The sequence below is a fragment of the Lipophrys pholis genome (genome assembly GCF_963383615.2).
Source record: "Lipophrys pholis genome assembly, chromosome: 19".
Taxonomy (NCBI): domain Eukaryota; kingdom Metazoa; phylum Chordata; class Actinopteri; order Blenniiformes; family Blenniidae; genus Lipophrys; species Lipophrys pholis.
Genome location: NC_137647.1, coordinates 26,482,203 through 26,499,767, shown reverse-complemented (window position 1 = coordinate 26,499,767; position 17,565 = coordinate 26,482,203). Strand labels below are relative to the sequence as shown.

The window sequence follows — 17,565 nt, the reverse complement described above, 5'->3', positions numbered from 1 at the left end:
TGCGTGAAGTTTATATCCCGGCTCCCAAGGTGGAAAGATTCTTTCACGGTGCAAATCCCTCCTGCAGAGACTGATGGAGGCTACAGAGCCTGTTACTGCTCATCTCCCCCCTCCCTCCTGCTCATCCAGTTGTAAACAAACATGGCCGACCCATGGTGGTACGACCCGTGGTGGTACGACCCGCAGTGGTACGACCCATGGTGGTACGACCCGTAGGGGTACGACCCGTAGTGGTACGACCCGTGGTGGTACGACACGTACTGGTACGACCAGTAGTGGTACGACACGTAGTGGTACGACCTGTAGTGGTACGACCCGTAGTGGTACGACCCGTAGTGGTACGACCCGTAGTGGTACGACCCGCGGTCCATATTCTAGTTTTATGGTCCAGATCAGTAGTTTAATAGTTGAGACTCTCCCTGATATCATCCGGTTCCTCATCAGTCCACTAGGATGTCAGGTTCTCTACATTTTCTTCAGCTTTATAGTGTTTTGTTCTCTGCACACATCTTTGTAGTTTCATTACAAAATCAAGCAACAGCGCCCTCCCTTGGCCAGGCATACTAACTACATCGTTGTCTCTGTGTCCGCTGCTGCAGTGTGAACACACTCCTTTTTTAACGGATTAGGTGTTGTCATGTGAAACGTTGTCGTATAAACAGGGCGTTAGAAATCTCCATGCCGTCAGACCGATGACAAACTGCACAAACACGGCCTTAGTGTCACAAGTGTGTTTATCTCCCTAATAGAACTAAACATCTCTGATGACCAGCTGTCTTCAGGTCAGAAGACAAAGTCACGCTGTCAGCTGATGCTCAGTGACGCGTCTCAATGTACAGAAGCAGAGAAACACGATCCACATCTATTTTAGAGAAACTTAAAAAACTGTGACTGAGACTCAGTGGAAACATCAAAGGATGGTCTACGGTGGAGAAAAAGGGGAAAAATCAAGTGTGTGTGTGTGTGTGTGTGTGTGTGTGTGTGCTTGCCACAAACTGCTGACATCTGTCACAGCTAGCAACTGGCTTAACCAATAAGAGCCTGGCGGGGAGCTAAGTGGTCATAGCACCTAGGATATAACCTTGGCCGAGGTAATCCGGCCAACAGGATTGGGGCAGGTGGCTTTCAGCCCCAGGCCTCGATGACCTGAACCACCAGAGCCCGTCTGCTTCACATCTTTCACACCAAAATCAACCTTTGACTTTCATGTTTCAGGTTCGTAAGCAGAAGAAGGAACGTTCTGACTTGCAGCCCCGGTGCTATTATAGTGAATGATGTAGCCTGCATGTGGCTCGTGCCCTCCCACTGAGCCTTTTATTTCAAATACACGGAGGGTTCAGAAAACAAATTGATGTGGTTTCTCAGTGCCAGAAAATGAAATCAAACCTTTGAACCTTTTAGCTTGTTCTCCTTCTCTGTGGTCATTGGTTTGGTGAGAACAATGTGGATCTACTGGTCCTAATGCACAGACTTTATCCTTTAACCGTGACTTTGTGTCAGAAGCGTCAGATGTGAAGAAAACATTTCCATTCAGTTGAAACACTGACACAAGAAGAAAGAGGATCGAACCAGCGACATTGTGACTGGAGGACAACCTGATCCACTCGATCAACTGTATTTGCAAGTTACAGACCAACACAGATGTCATTTTCCATCTGTCACCAAAGCCCCCATGGCCTTAAAAAGACGTTGTTCAGAAGTGACATTTTGTCATGTTGATGCACAACAATATTACTCGTGTTGACCGTTTTCCAAAAATCATAAAAAGCTGAATTTCTTACAAAGAGCTCCAGTGATGATACAACTCTGCTTGGTTTCTTGAAAAATGGAAAGTATTTTCCAGCCTTCTAGAGGAGAATTTCCTCTGAGTTAAAAAATACCTGCAGCAACATTTGTGTGTGTTTCCAAAGGGGGAAGCTGGCAGATTCACAACACAGACACATTGTCAGCATGAGCCAGGGTGGGACAGCAGATGATAGAGTGAGCTGCGCACAAAACCTGAGCATTTGTTAGAAAGCAGCCATGATCAGTTCTCACGCCGGCACTTTCAGTGCTGCTGGGCAGGTCTGCTAATGTGTGAGAGCACCTGAGGAAATTACAAAAGACACTCTGATTGGAACTCCGCAAGAAAGAAAATCTGTCACTTGCAATCTCTTGGAAGCAGGCATCAGATGCTTTGTCTTGATTGTTCAATATCTAAGATAGAGGAACGTCATGGCGAAGCTCGGAGCTGCGTGCTTCAGAACAGACACGAGGCTTGTCCTACTCTGACGTTGTCAAAACAAGATTTGTACTAAACCTTAATAAGACACTTTCAACAACCTGTTGGTTTGATTTTGATGATTCCTTTAAAACTCCTTAACAGGAGCTTATTATATTTTATGGTGGGATGCCGATGGGTCTGTTCAATAGAGTACTTTATGCTGAGTTAGCACCAAAATGTGACTACAGACTGTCCAGATAAAAGACGATGCCCTGATAAAGATTATGCTTCACATGGTGTTACATAACCTCATTCCACCTCTCCTCTGAGAGCGAGGACATCGGCTGAATGGAAGCAAATCTGACGGACATTTGCTTTTTATTTCTGTTTGTTGTCACAGTGCAGAATTGTTTCTCTTGGAATCTCAATACTTCCTGGTCACTCTGCAACATGTGGCAGTTTTGAGGTCAGTATAAGCTAAATCCCTCGGCACGGAAGGGAGGACACATTGTATATCTGGGTATATATGTCATCAGTGCTGCTGAAAATCCACCACTGGTCATCTAAAACCTTTGTTATGGTTTCTGTGTGTTGTATCGATTCCACTTTAAAGAGCAAGGTGAGGTGAAAACAGATGTGCCCAACCCTTTTCCCTTAAAGCCCCCTGTGGTACTCCTGAGAAACACTGCAGACCGCCAACATCACCGTGAAGACGAACACTGGGGGATTAACACTTCTGATCAAGCTATTGAAGGAAGTTTTAACTTTACTTTTTCTTTCAATTGTTTACAAAAAGAGAAACTCATTCTCGTGAGGCTGGAACATGGATCATGAAGACCATGGCACACACTATAAAAAGCTGAGGACGTAAGGCTGAAATTTGACGTGCAGAAATTTGTCGGGTGGAATCAGCATGAGAGAACATGTGTGCCATTTATACTACACGCAGCTCTCAAACTGCAGGGGGCAGTGCGTCACAAACAGACGTCAACAACAGGACTAAACGGATAGAAGAAGTAGAGTTCGTCTCCTCGACACCAACAGATGATCCTGCGAGTGGAGAGCAGAGCGGAGCAGGACACGACAAGTTGTTGGACACTGGACGTCACCCGGGACGCAATTTCAGCTCAGAATGACTTGAAATGATTCTTCCTGACACCAGAAGGACCTGAACTCTGGCAGGACAATGTGATTTGAGAAGGTCTGCTGAAGAAAATACTGAACTTTATTGACTTTGTGATTCGACACTGTTTTTATGCAGGTAACATTCTTGAACAAGTGACATGTTTGTGTTTGTCATAAACTGTGACAAAGAAAATCAATCCATGTGCTCGGGTGCTGGAGCACCACTGAAAAGGTTGGGCATCCACTGGGGGAGAGCTGACCAAATCAAATATTTTTCATTAAATTCTTGAAAAGACTATCACCTTCTTCAGTAATCAAACCGGACTACGATGGCTGTGTGGGACTGGCAGTTGTACAAGGTATTTCAATTGAATCACTTTAATCTTTTCCATGAAACTTTCGGCTTGAATTAAATTCTCCCTCTGTTGAGGTCTGACATTAAAGCACACCAGCCAAAAATATAAATTGGCGCCCAAGTGTCAAATCTTGTTCTTTCTAGTGTCTTTAAAACCAAGTGTGTTGCTCTGAAAGGCAGTTGTTTTCTGTAATAAATAGGTTCATGTGTTAAAAATGTATAAGAAATTGTAAAATCTAATGTAATTTGTGATTTTAGTTAAAAGTTATTGTTGAATAATACTACTTCTGGTTTTACTGCACTACTTCCAGTTTCCAGTGTTCATTTAAAACACGACACAGGTGAGCTCTGGCACGGTGCCAGCATCAATCTGTCCTCATCCACCTCCAGGCACAAACAAGGCAATGCTGTACGTTGTGAATATGTTGATAAATGTCTAGATCTATATTTTTGTATTATTTAGTTGAAATGTCAAGTTTCATAAAAAGGAAAGCATTTTTGTGTTTGCATTCAGCTCTGTGTTCTGAGAGCATCTTATTGTAATGTGCAGCTTTCACCATCAGGAGGGGGAAATAAAAGCAACAGAGCGTCCCCCGTGGTCCCGGTTCTTCTCCGATGGTTTAACTCGGTGTTATATCGATGACACTACACCAAGTCTTCAGTCCTCCTCCTCTTCAGCACTCGCTTTTATTCCGCATGTCTCCGTCCATGTAGTTAGAAAAATTTGGAGGAGAAACGAAACAAAGATTCTCTGCTTGAGACGGGCTGCACGGAGGGACGTGGCCGCTGAAATGACGTAATTCGGCCGCGCAGAGCTCGCGGACCCGTCAAGCCTAAAACGGCGTCTTGTTGGAGTTGGATGAATTTTAGAGCGTCCCAGGTGGTGTCCCAGGACATTTCAAAAACCAAGCAAGTGGTTTCATTATTTTAAGTCTCAAGTGTATTCAGCTGAAATCCTAGTAAAACTGTGGTTATCTGATTCTTCCTCCTGGTGTTTTCGATGCACAGTTTGACTTCACAGATGTTGAGGCATCTCCAAGTTTGGAGATGTATTCTGAGATTTGAATCTGAGGAACTAGCTGCAGGTTTAAAAATGTAATGAGGATGGAGCTTTCACCAGGTACGTCACTAAGTCAGTGTTAATTGAAAAATGGGTCAAATGTGCTTATAGAGGTGAAAATGAAATGATCTGGTTGGTGTTTGCTTGTTCGCTACACAGACGGAGGCAGAAGGCTGAAAACAAAACCAAAGACTTCTTTCATGATCCCTGTGTTGTGGTCTCCATTAAATCCTCCCTCTCCTCCCCTCTGCACCTAATCCCCAATCTCTGCAAGGGAGAAAATGTTCCCCGTTTTTCTCTGTCAGATCAGATGGGTTTAACTCACACCAGCTTAATTTGAGGGACTTGAAGGACAGATTGCTGGAAATCTCAGCCAGGTGTTCACAAGTTATTCAAATGTCACATTATAGCAACAGCTACTTTCTTGAATCACCTCATAATAAGAAATATGATCATGGACAAAGAGCACAACAGGCCATGGAAGAGGAGCGAAGTCTGAATATCAAAAGACAGTTTATGTTATATTCATTCATACAAGATGTAAAAACAAAAATAAACAAATGCAGAAATTCACAAAAAAGTTCAATAACTAAAATTTTGCTGAATCAAGAGAAAGGTTTTAGTCTATTTTCATGGAAAATGATGAACGTGAGCATCACCAACCGTCTTCCCCAATAACCCAAGAAAGATAGATCTCCTCATCAGTCACAAGGAGGGCAGACTGGTCTCACAAGAGATTCAAGCCGTTGGTGACCTGGTGCTGTGGAATCGCCCATTGGGGAAGACAGTTGGTGGTGCTCATCCGGGGTTCTTCGAGCAGTCAATTGTTCAAGACTCACTTTGCTCCTTTAATGAGGTCTGCTGCTGTCAAATATGAAGAACTGATAGACACCAGCTGCCAAGCAGAAAAGTTGTGCTCCACTTCAAGGGATGACTTCCTGAGGTGGTGGCGATGGGACAGTATTGGTGCAGCATGTGAGCCCAAGTCTGGTAGGTTGCTGCTGTGGGAACTGCCAGCCAGACGGCAAAGAGATGACCCTTGCAGAGCTGGAAGTGGTGAAGAATGGACTTTCATACGTCCTTGTGATGAGCACAGTGGAGAAGCAGCTATGGAGAAGCTATGGAGAAGCAGCAATCCATGGTTGGCAGACCCAGCCATCTGTCCTGAATGACAGAAAAGGTGTCGAAGCCACATTTTTAAAAACAGAAGCAACTCTCAAGGGAGCCAGAGTGGAAAGCTGCATACATTGGCCAAGTTCATGAGATGGTTGCCCGTCCAGCTGCAGTGAAGTTGACAAGAGAAGAATTGCTCGCTTGGTCTGGCCCTGTATGGTACATCAGCCATCTCATTGCACCCAACCCTCACTATGTCACCACCCTGGTTAGACTTGTTTGGAACAGTAGCCAGAAGGCCTAAGTTTAACTGACCTCTTGATGAAGGGGCCAGATGTTTTAAACCCAATCTGTGCTGTACTTCGTCGGTTCAGAGGTGGAACGTTTGCTGCCCTTGGAGATGTATAACTCAGTCTAGCTGGAGGAAAGGGAGAAACATCTGCACCACTCTCTCTGACATAAGGAAGAAGAGGACGACATCGACGTGTATGCAATTACCCGCGTGACCATTGGTGACAGGCCAGTGGGGTGCATCACTCAAGTAGCCATGAGTGAGACTGCCAGTCTTCCCATGTTTAGTCACCTCAAGGAAGAGCAGCAGGTCCTCCAAGAAGACAGCTATGTAGATAACATCTTCACCTCCCACAGCGTCCTAGCCGACCTCAGAGTCGTCACAACCAAGGTTCTCTAAGCTGGCCGTTTTCACCTGAAACCCCGGCCAGCTGGAGGAAAACAAAACATACGACAGATCGATCCCCAAGCCAATAGTTTTACCAAATCAGATGGGGGATGATGAGAATAAAGCTCTTGGCCTTGGCTATATCCTAGAAGACGACACATTTGAATGATGGTGGCCAAAAATATCTCCAAAAAGAAGAAAATGCGAATGTGCCAAAACTTCCGAGGCCAGGTCAAAGCCTGCACTCCTGACTCCTTAACCCATCGAGAACTCCACTGCCAGACAGCAGGACTCCATGACCCCATTGGCTTGGCAGCTCCTGTGAAGCAAAACTAAGAAATATTTTTAACAACAGTGCTGCATCCAAGGGAAAAGGTGGTTTCACTTCATTGACAGTCAAACTGTCCTTGGTGCCATCCAGCAAGAGAGCCACGGGTACAAAACATTCTTTGCCAATCAGGTAGGAGAGCTTCAAGGAAGCACGAGAACTTAGGATTGGTGGTGGATTCCAGGAGCCACTAATATTGCATACATTATTACACCAAGATCAAGTCCTGAAGACTTAATGGCAGATTCAGAATGGCCCAGGCTTTCTGCATCTACACATGGCAAAGATGGCCAATGAAGTCTGCTCAAGACGTAGCAGCCGCAGCAGGTGAGAGTGTCACAAAACTACAGAAGAAGGCATTCATCACTGCTGTTATGACTAGAGTGGAGAGCAAGATGGCAACAGAAGCCAAGTCTATGAAGCAGGAGGTCCAAAGAAAGCCTATAGTCTTGGGAAGATTACTCTCAAATGCCACAAATCGAGTTCAAATGGAATGATTCAGTGACCTCGACCAATTGATCAGGACCACAGCACTGGTGTGGGGAGCCGCCAAAAGATTCATAGAGCTGAAAAAAAAAACCCTGATTGCTTAAAGTGGGAAGCAGTGGACTCTTCTGGGCCTATCTTGGTGCAAGAGTATGAAGACGGTCTGAGAGAATTCTGCATAGCTGCTCAAGGTGAATGCTCAAGTCAGAACTCCTCAACCATGGACCGGCTCGTGGCCTTTAGAGACAAACAGACAGGTCTTTTGATATGTGGTGGTTGGATCCAATCCTTTGAAGAGGACAACTTTGCTGTCCCCCTTCTACCATACAACTCCTGTTTATCCACTCTGATCGCTCAAGACACACATAGTAAAGCTCATGCTGGAGTGGCAGCAACCTTGCTGAGAATGAGGAAGAGAGCATGGATCATCATATTGAGAAGGTTGGCACAAGAGACAGTTGACTGTTGTATCATATGTAAGAAGAGGAAAGCAAGGAGGTGCCAGCAAGTCATGGGGGACCTGCCACTGGAAAGAACAACCCCAACTGATCCTTTGTGCTTCACAACCACCAACCTGTTCGGTCCATATAAAGTAAAGATGACATCAGAAAGAGGATCAGTATGAAGGCTTTGGGTGTAGTGTTCTGCTGCATAGCGAGTCGTGCGATCCATGAAGTGGTGAACTCCATGCCCACAGAGAATTTTCTATTTGCAAACCAAAGATTCACTGCAATCTGAGTTCACTGTGATCTGAAGTGTGCCGTGGGGCAGAGTCTACTTGAATTTCAGCAAGTTCTACACAAAGCTACAGCTTGCAGCAAACTTACTGAATGAGAGACCAATCGATGCAAGAGTTCAAAGCAGAGAAGAACAAATTCTGCATATCACACCAAAGTCACTACTCCTTGGATGAGCTTTGCAAGGCAGTTGCACAAGAGCGTTAGACTTTGCCAAGTACCCCTACAAACGTCTTCGGGAGATGGATTCCCAGGTCAAGAAAGTCTGGAGGGCCTGGAGTCAGGTGGCCGGCACAAACCTCTTCACTCGCAGCAAGTGGCACACCGCACAAAGGAATGTGGCCATCGGCGGCATTGCGTGGGTGTGATCAGATCAGAATGCCCTAACTGGTCAATTCAGGTTGGAACGTGTCACAGATGTTAGTCCAGACTCCAAAGGGATTGTGAGGGATGCACACGTCAAAGTTCTTCCAAGCTCATCTGTTCCTGTCCAGAGACCAGCTTTGAATGAGACTGCAGCAAAGCTTCAAAGGGAGTCTTATCCTGCCACAATACCTCGTAGAGACATTAGACATCTCGTCGTCATGCTTCTCATCAAAGAGCAGACAAAGACAAATGGGTTTGACTAGAATCTACGATGTCTTCATCAGAGCCTCGAACACATCGAGTGGGAGGTGTTGTGTCAAACAATGGGTGTGCTGTTGGTGAGCTCCCTCCCTCCTCTGCTGCAGACGTGCATGTCTCAGCCGGTGTGCGGGTTTGGGTAATCAGCTGCGCAGCTGACTGTTTGGCATGCTCTCAGCAGCAACGAAGATCAGACAGGACATGAACAGCAGTACCAGGCACTGCATGGTTGGAGGACTTTCCCACAACAAACTGACTCGCTCATCTGAGAAGACACTGCCAGTAAGAACAAGTTGCTCCATGGATGCACTCCGTTCACCATCTTTAATGTTTTGTACAATGTTGCATCCAGGGACGCTCTGTACTTTTCAAATGTGACATATGTTCAACATGTCCTGCCTTTGTTATGAATGGTATTAAAACAGTATTTGGGTATAATCTAAGTGCTTAAAAATAGAAAAGTTAAGTTTAAAAGCTTGTGGAATTTATTATATATTAAGGTAAAACAATTTGGTAAACATATAACCAATGATTTAATTTAAAAATTAATAAATCTTGTTAAAATGTATCAAATATTTACAAAGCGAACTTCATATAGATCATATAGAATTATTTGATTACAATATATTTTGTCAGGTCCCCCGGCTAGCTCAGCTGGTAGAGCACGAGACTCACAATCTCAGGGTAGAGGGTTCGTGTCCCACGCCGGGCGCCACCTTCCTGTGGGCTCTCCACCTGCAGGAAGGTTCTTAATTGGGTGCAATGTGATCTGGGTGACGGTGCTCACACTGACACCCCCGGGAACGGATAAGCGGAAGAAAATGGATGGATGGATGGATATTTTGTCAGGGTAAAAGTATACCAAGTTTGTTAAAATAGTAATTATAAACAAATAGTCTGTTATACTGTTTTCTGTTACTTCATTAATTAATTGTTGTTTGTGTTTAAAGTTTTTTACCAAAAGACTGAAGGCATTGCTACCCGGCTCACCTTTTAGGCTTTTCCACTACGTGTTAGTACCTGATACCAAGTACTTTCGTAGTTCCTCCTCAACTGAGGTTCCAAGCGAATTGAGGTGAGTAGAGAATGTGACGTTAGTAGACGGCAGGTTGCTGATTTGACTGGTGATAACACAGATGAGTCAAGAGAGCTGCTTGTTCACCCCGCCATTTTGAAAACCCCCATCACAACAAGAATACTCACAGAGACAGACGCACAGAAATAAACCCTGTGGAGCAACAACGCGGTGCAGTACTTTCTCTGTGTGGTGGCACTCAGAGGATTCACCAAAGCTCCACGGAACGACTCACTATGAGTATCAGGAAGTCTCCAAACTGATGGCCACCCACTGATACCTCCGGTATTTCGGATGAACCAGTTTCCTTGTTAACTGGTAACTAGCTTCCTCGAGTGTCTCCTGTCACAGCAGAGATTAAAAACCCAACCGAAACCCATAGCTGTCCTGGCCAATGCCGTTTACCACATTTCCATTAAGGTTTAAAGTATTGCACCGTTCCTTTGTCTTATTTTAAAATCAGCTGCTATTAACAGGTGGCGGCAGATGTCACCAGTTAACAGGGCCACCAGTTAAATCAAAACACCGGACAGTGAAGCACATCTTGACAATAAAGCGCAATCCTAACAATCCATCCATCCGTCCATCTTCTATCCTGCTTATCCAGTTCAGGGTTGCGGGGCGCTGGAGGACAGGATACACCCAAGACAGGTCGCCAGTCCATCACAGGCTAACGATCCACATTTTGAAATATTAATAATTTGAGCTGATATCCACTGCCCAGATGTAACTCCACTCTTCCAAATACATGTTCGCTCCACACCTGGAAATACAGATTCTATTGGTTGTGATTACTTCTTGTGCACGACGGAGAAAAGCTCTGATGACTCTGCCCATGCCGAGGTGGTACTATACTGTAATAAAGAAAGAACTAAACTGTGTCGAGTAGAAGCAAGCCAAGTAGGTACGAGTGCAAAAGCGCCATAGATTAACTACACATATCATCCTATTTCTAGTATGCGGTGGGGCAGCTCCAGGGAGCTGATGGGGGTCAAGGGTCATGCTCAGGGAGCCACAGTGGTGATCTGTCAGCTGTGGGATTTGAACCTCTGAACTCCAAATCTCAAGTTCACCACTGCAGCTTCTGAAACATCTGATTCTCCCTAAAGTAAAAGGCTGAATCACTGCATTGTATTGATGACGTGAACTCAATAGATACTGACACTATCCAGTAGTTTGGTTTATTGCTTCCAGTTGTCTTTGATATGTACTGAACACATGCATGTTAAACAGTAAAAACTTAATTCATACATGTTGAACGTTGTGTTGGATCTGAGAGCAGAGTGCGTACTGTTGATGTACATTGTGTACCTTTGATACAGGAAAGCGTTCACACTGAAACATTTTGTATGTTGAACAGGGGCTTTCACTTTCACTACTGCTTGACAAATCACACATTCAATAACTGACAACCTGTTTCAACAATTCACTAGCACTCTGGATCTTCAGCTTCAAGATCATGATTTGTTTTGCTGATAAGATGCTCTTTGTTTGTTTGGCCAAGGGAAGTTGCCGAGATTTGATGAAACTTTACAAGGAAGCAAAAGATCTTACTCAACACCCCCCAAAAAGGTTCATTCATTAACGGACAGCTGACAGGTTTGGGTTTGTACCTGAAATGTGAATGTCGGGAGGACAGATGTCTGGAGAGGGTGAGGACACCTGGGCTGGCTCCTCTGCACAGATCTGCACACAAACACACATAATACTGAGTAATACTGAGAAAGGTCAGTCACACTCTATGATCACATCACATGTAAGGAAGACAAAATGATTCTGCAAATGCTACTAAAAAAGAACTTTAACAGGACATGCAAACACATTAGCTGGCCTGAAATCAAAGTTTTCAAAGTGGGACTAACACCCCTGGACAAAATGTGAAGGAAAGCGGATCCTTTATGTCGACAGAGCAGTCAAACTTTCACCTGTTTTACAACATGTGAAAAGCTGAACAGGAGGTCAAACAGAAGAAGGAGCAAACCATCAACTGTAAACCTGGAGAAGACCGACGGAGCTCGTCTTTGGAGGATGATGGAGACACAAGCCAGGCTGTCTCAACTCACTTTGACTAATGTTGTGTCTGAATTCAAAGGTCAACCAGTAATGGTCCAATACTGACAAGTTTAAATTTTGCCAGCCATGGTCATGGACGCAACAATGTTTTATATTCATACCCGGATGAACAAAACAATCCAAATGAACAACTTATTCCAGTTACAGCTGAATTTAAAAGATACTCTTCATCTGCAGTGAAAGCTATGCATTAATTACACATAAACACTAATTATACTACTGGACTTAACATAGAGACATGGGGGTAAATACTTTCTGGAGGACTTTAAAATTGATTAAAACACTAAGGAAGGATTCACAGATGTATTTGGGAATTTTACTTTTCAAAAGAAGGATATGTTTGTATGGACGACTGGTTCTCAAAGTGTGGATTGATCATTCAAATGATAAAATAAGATTTAGTGCGCAAACCAGAAGAGTAAAAACTGTTTCAGATTATGTGGGAAGACCAACTAGGTTTAAAATCAAAAAACGAGATTAGTCAGCATTTTATCAGCAGATTAACAGTTTTGTCTCAGATTGTGAAAAACATCAGGAAGCCTTCACGAAAAAAATAAAGCTTCACGTGAGGCAGACTGTGAAACAAGAGTGAGGGGTGTGTGGTCACAGCTCTATATGGGGGCTCCTCCTCTCACACTTTAAGAACCCCTCCTAGAAACAACATGTACACTGTCCTCTGTCACTATGATGAAATTAGAAACAGTTTTAGTAGTTTAATTATTGATTACTGATTTACAGTCATTTGCACAACACTGGTTGTGGTACATCAATCTAAACTAAGCCCAGATCATAAAAACAATCTGTGTCACGGGTGTCAAACATTTTAGTTCACAGGACAGTTTCATCTTGACTGGGCCGGACAAAAAAATAGAGCCATAATAACCTTTAAATTCAAACTTTGAATTTTTCCTTTGTTGTGGCGCAGAGTATAAGTGATGAACATGTCTATATGTTCATAAAACCAAATAATTACAACTGAAAGATACTAGAATCCGAACATGGAGCCCATTTTACTGAAACCTTCCAGTGCAAAATACAGAGAAATGTCTAAACAATTTCAATTGGTGTTGTATTATGCATGTTTTTACAAGCTCCCGCTTACAGTATGGCTTTGAGGTTAGTATGACAGCAACGAGGTCGCTAGCTTTTATGGCAGTGTCACTTATATCTCCGCTCAGGTCTCAGTGTTGTTGTATCCACTACTTTTAGAGATTTATTTAAAAATCAATGTTTTTTTTTGTTTTGTTTTTTAGAAATGTAGACAATTTGCTAGGTCTGTCCAGCTTTGAGCCTCTTGAGGGCCGGTTTTGGCTCACGGGCCATATGTTTGACCCCCATGGTCTTTCTAAATATACATCTTGAATCCCTTCGGGGGTCTGGCTGGGGGCTCATGAAGGTTTCCTGATGCAGCCTGAGCAGTTTGGGGTTGAGGGTTTTATTCAGGTATGGTCATTCACCCGTCAGTATTTGGATTCAAACCACCAAAAGAAAGCAAAGATCTAAAAAAAGAAACTAAACATATTGTACACATAATAGAAAAATATATCAAATATCTGGAAACCATTTGTTTCTCTTCAATGAGTTTATTCATGCATTTGCATATTCTTTTTAAAGCTTGAGATTCCTTTGAAGTTGTTCATAAAAAGAATCTGCATCTACATTATCATTTCATGTCATGAAAAATGACTTCTTACAACTGGACATGTGTTTTTTTTTTATAACAAGGACGCAATGAATAAGATTCCTTTGTTGCAGTGTACCAGCTGAGAAAAAACTGCTTCATGGTTGTGGTTGTTCCCCAAAACTCACAGCTTTTGTCTCCAGTGCTGTCAGTGAGACGACGCCCTGGGGCGGGCATTGGAAAACTAAGAACACTGCAGCTTCGTGCTCCTCATCCTTGTTGCTGGGCATTTCACTTCAGCTATTATTCATGTGGTGCCAAATCACAGCAGAGCCTTACCTCGAGCACAATGCCAAACAGCAGAACCCAAGAACCAGGAGCCGTGAAATGCCGTTAAATGTGCACTACTGGACAGAAGCATGAAGACGAGTTGTTCTCCTCAAAGGAAGGAATGGCCTGGACATCATTGCTTTTAACATTTCAGAATGAAACTTTACATGATAACTATTGGGTAATGTAGGGATTTACATTTGGTTATGAGGAGTAAAGTACTGAAGCAATAGATTACTGAAAGTAATAAATCACAGAATGTTTTTGATGACGAATTCAAATGATCAATTGGAATAAATTGTCAGTTGTTTGCTAACAATTACAGGAAGTAATAGATCATTTGATGCTAATAAATCAGTGGAGGTAATTCCTTAATTAAAAATTATTAATTTAAATAAATTTTTAATATATTAGTTAATGAATTTGCTGCACCACCATCAGGGAGTAATGAACAAAGCAATCTCAGTTGGAAGGACTCGGCTAAGTTTGTTAAAATTAATTTTAAGATCTATTCTAATAAACAACACAGACTATAAACTGAAGCAGCATGTGTGAGTGTGTGTGTGTGTGTGTGTGTGTGTGTGTGTGTGTGTGTGTGTGTGTGTGTGTGTGTGTGTGTGTGTGTTAAAAAAAAAAAAAAGAGGCAGGCTGAGCCTGAGACCGAGCGAGCACCCTGCTGTATCGACCAGGAGGTGGCGCTGTGCGGGGGAGGCATGGCAGTGTTGGTGGCCACGCAGCACACGATGTGGAATCGTGGAGCTCAGGTGTTCAGCCGGGTTCCACAGCAGGTTCTGAAGCGAAGTGCTCACAAAAAACCAGGAAAAAAGCTGACGTCTGTCAACCGCTAGGCGCTAGGTGCTAACTAGCCAGTCAGTCTAGTTTGACAAGGCTACTTGTACCCGCTCCTTTGAATATTTGTAGCTTGTTGAAATACATTTCCATTCAAACTCTGGTAACCGTAGCAGGTTTTTCCTGTGTTTGATTAGCTCCTAACAGGAAGTGAGAGAAGTGGTGGCGTTACACTGACACATCACTTTATGCCATGTCAGCATGATGTACGCTGACAGAGCTGCTAGGTGGTCTGACCTCAGGCGACCTGATGTGGACTTTTAGGCGTCCTGAGTTGTAGCTGTTTCCTGCAGCTCGCTGGACTCCGTTGTGTAGAGACGTGCTGCTTGGGAAGAGTCCTTTCCCTGGGATGAAGGCTATTTCCACTGTGCTGTCTTGGCTGTGGCAAAACAAACAAACAAACAAAGCTCCAGTTCTTATTCATTTGAGTTTTATGCACTGATGAAGCCTTTTAAAGCATATTTACTCTATATTGATCATTTACACACCAGACTAATATTATGATGTCACTGATTGCGCTCACCTGAATTTGACCTTGTTCAGCATGCTTTTGGCCTCCTCGTGCGTCACACCGATCAAGGACTCCTTGTTAATGGCGATGAGCTGATCTCCAGGCCTCAGGCGGCCATCCTGCAGGACACAGACAAACCCTTCACTTTGAACAAACTGGGACAATGACCGACTGGGTCGATGTGGACCAGTTATAACATTATCACCACTTATTTACATGGAGTCTGACCAGGAAGAGGACACAACAGTCAAACAATTCAGGGACAATATACAGAAAAATAAGGATTTTTGTGTGCCATTATGTATTACAGATATCAATGCATGTTCTGTTTATTAATCACTACAATAATTGAACTTCACTGCAGACTTAAATATTTATCTATTATGCTAATGTTAGGTTGTTGTTGTTTTTTAAACATTCCAGAACTCAGCTCGAGGGATCATTTTAGAATTCACAGTTTAAAAATGTTCTCCTTGATTTTCCTCATTTGAATATTGGATCATAGGAGTTGCATTCAGAATCTGCTGTGTCTGTGTGAGCTGGACTGGCTCCGCCCACACATGCCCATCTTGGGAAGAGGAGGAAGTACTTCCTCTCGTGGTGCCATGTGCCAGAGCAGAGCTGCCTAATTGTGGGAGGAGTCAAAGGGAGGGCCTACCTTGATTGGGATTGGCTAAACCCCCAATGACACTATATAGGGTTTGATTTCTGATTGGCTGCTTGGAGCAACACACTTTTTAAAACCTGAAACAAGCCAGGGACAGAGAGGACAGACTGTCTTCACTTCTGGGACGTCAGTCCAGGTATGGGGACGATTAGTACTGCTGGAGAACCTTTCGGAAGTTAATTTTGCATATTATGACCCTTTAACCAAAACTTCATCTGAAACAGACGCCAGAGAAGGAGGAAACCCTGAAACTTTGTTTGGTCTCCAGCAGCCAGCTCGTCACATTGAAAAGTTTCAGAAACACCTACATGTGGAATAGAAACAAATGGATCCGCTCTGAAATCTACCAGAGAGAGGAGTCCTGCTCCCAGCATGCACTTCTGCAGGATAAGATTAGCTGGTTTCAAGCCCCTCATCCTCATGCGCCAATCGTACTGGTCAGGCTTAGATCTCAGCTAATTATGGGCTTTCCCGCTCAGTTCACCTGCTTCATTGAAATGTTTCTTCTTACAAGGACACTCAAATAACTAAAACTGTGAAAACACATCAACATGCAAAGCACCATCCAGCTGCCTGCATTCAGCCTCTATCGGTCTGGATTCAGTCGAGACTCCAGAACATCTTCATTGCTCTTAATAAAAACATTCAGTCAGCTGTGACCGCTTGTCCGTGTTGACCGAGTTCACAACAGTAACTGAGTGGGTGGGGCTTAGCCAAAGGTCAATTCAGGAGTGTGATTATTAGTGTGAACATGATGTCCAAAACACCCAAGCAGAGAGCACCTGACCGCTCGTACACTAGGTTGAACATTGAGCAAGCAACATTCGACTGAAACTGTTAAAGGGACTGTTAAAAAAAGCTGATGTCCCACAGAGGTCAACACGCTTTTGTCCCAGCTTTTTTAGAAGGCATTGCAGACATGAGTGAATATATCCCCAAAACATTCTATACAAACTTTGGCAGTTTGAATAGTGAGGATGTTTTTATTGTACTCAAATCGAAAATATATTGAAAAGGAGTGTTAAATCGCATCTTCAGTCTTTATTGACGTTACAATACCCCAACTTCACTTCAGTATTCGGCACAAGGGAGCATCGTGTCTCTTCACCAGCTTCAAGTAATAATCTTCACAACTCTTTGCGTTTCATTCTAACGTACTGTATCTCTGAGATAAAAGACATTTACACACCATCGAACCTTAAACAGACTTTTGGACTGTGAGAGAAAACCAGAGGATGTGCAGATCTCAGAAGAAGCAGAGAACACGCGAACTCCACGCAGAAACAAGACTGTCCTTCCATATGAGTCCAACCACGAGACCACTTTGTGGACTGAACGACACAAACTGACGGTGAATTATAAACACATGCAAGCTAGATGCTGCAAAATGGAGCAAATGGAACATTTCCCTGTATTTTACAGCCAGAGGCAAGGTTAGAAACAGGAGCAGTGTTGAAAGTGTTAAGCTCATGTTCAGTCTTTATTAATGTGTTCATGCCTCTTTGCACTGACACAAATTGAAAACCTTTGCTATCTAAAATGACACCACTAATCTAAATATGCAAATCTATCTTCTCCATTTCTTGTGAGCTTTCTGCACCATGAGACGACTAACATTCTGATAAAAGTACGACTGTTTAATCCCTCAGCTGACTCAACCCACAGGGACTCACATGTTAGCATGCTTCATATACAACACAGAGGATTAAGAGTTGGGATTTGGGGGAAA

General features: G+C 43.5%; 1 protein-coding gene across 4 annotated transcripts in view; it reads right to left on the bottom strand.

The window, feature by feature from the left end:
* Nucleotides 1-17,565, bottom strand: part of LOC308124205 (syntaxin-binding protein 4) — a 105,391-nt gene that overhangs the window by 21,958 nt on the left and 65,868 nt on the right. For all 4 annotated transcript variants that reach the window (XM_080487104.1, XM_080487102.1, XM_080487103.1 and 1 more), the window contains exons 9-11: nucleotides 15,182-15,288; nucleotides 14,896-15,037; nucleotides 11,399-11,471 (exon numbers count right to left, since the gene is read on the bottom strand). In XM_080487104.1, coding sequence (XP_080343230.1) covers nucleotides 11,399-11,471; nucleotides 14,896-15,037; nucleotides 15,182-15,288 — 322 coding nt within the window. The remainder of the gene's footprint in view (nucleotides 1-11,398; nucleotides 11,472-14,895; nucleotides 15,038-15,181; nucleotides 15,289-17,565) is intronic.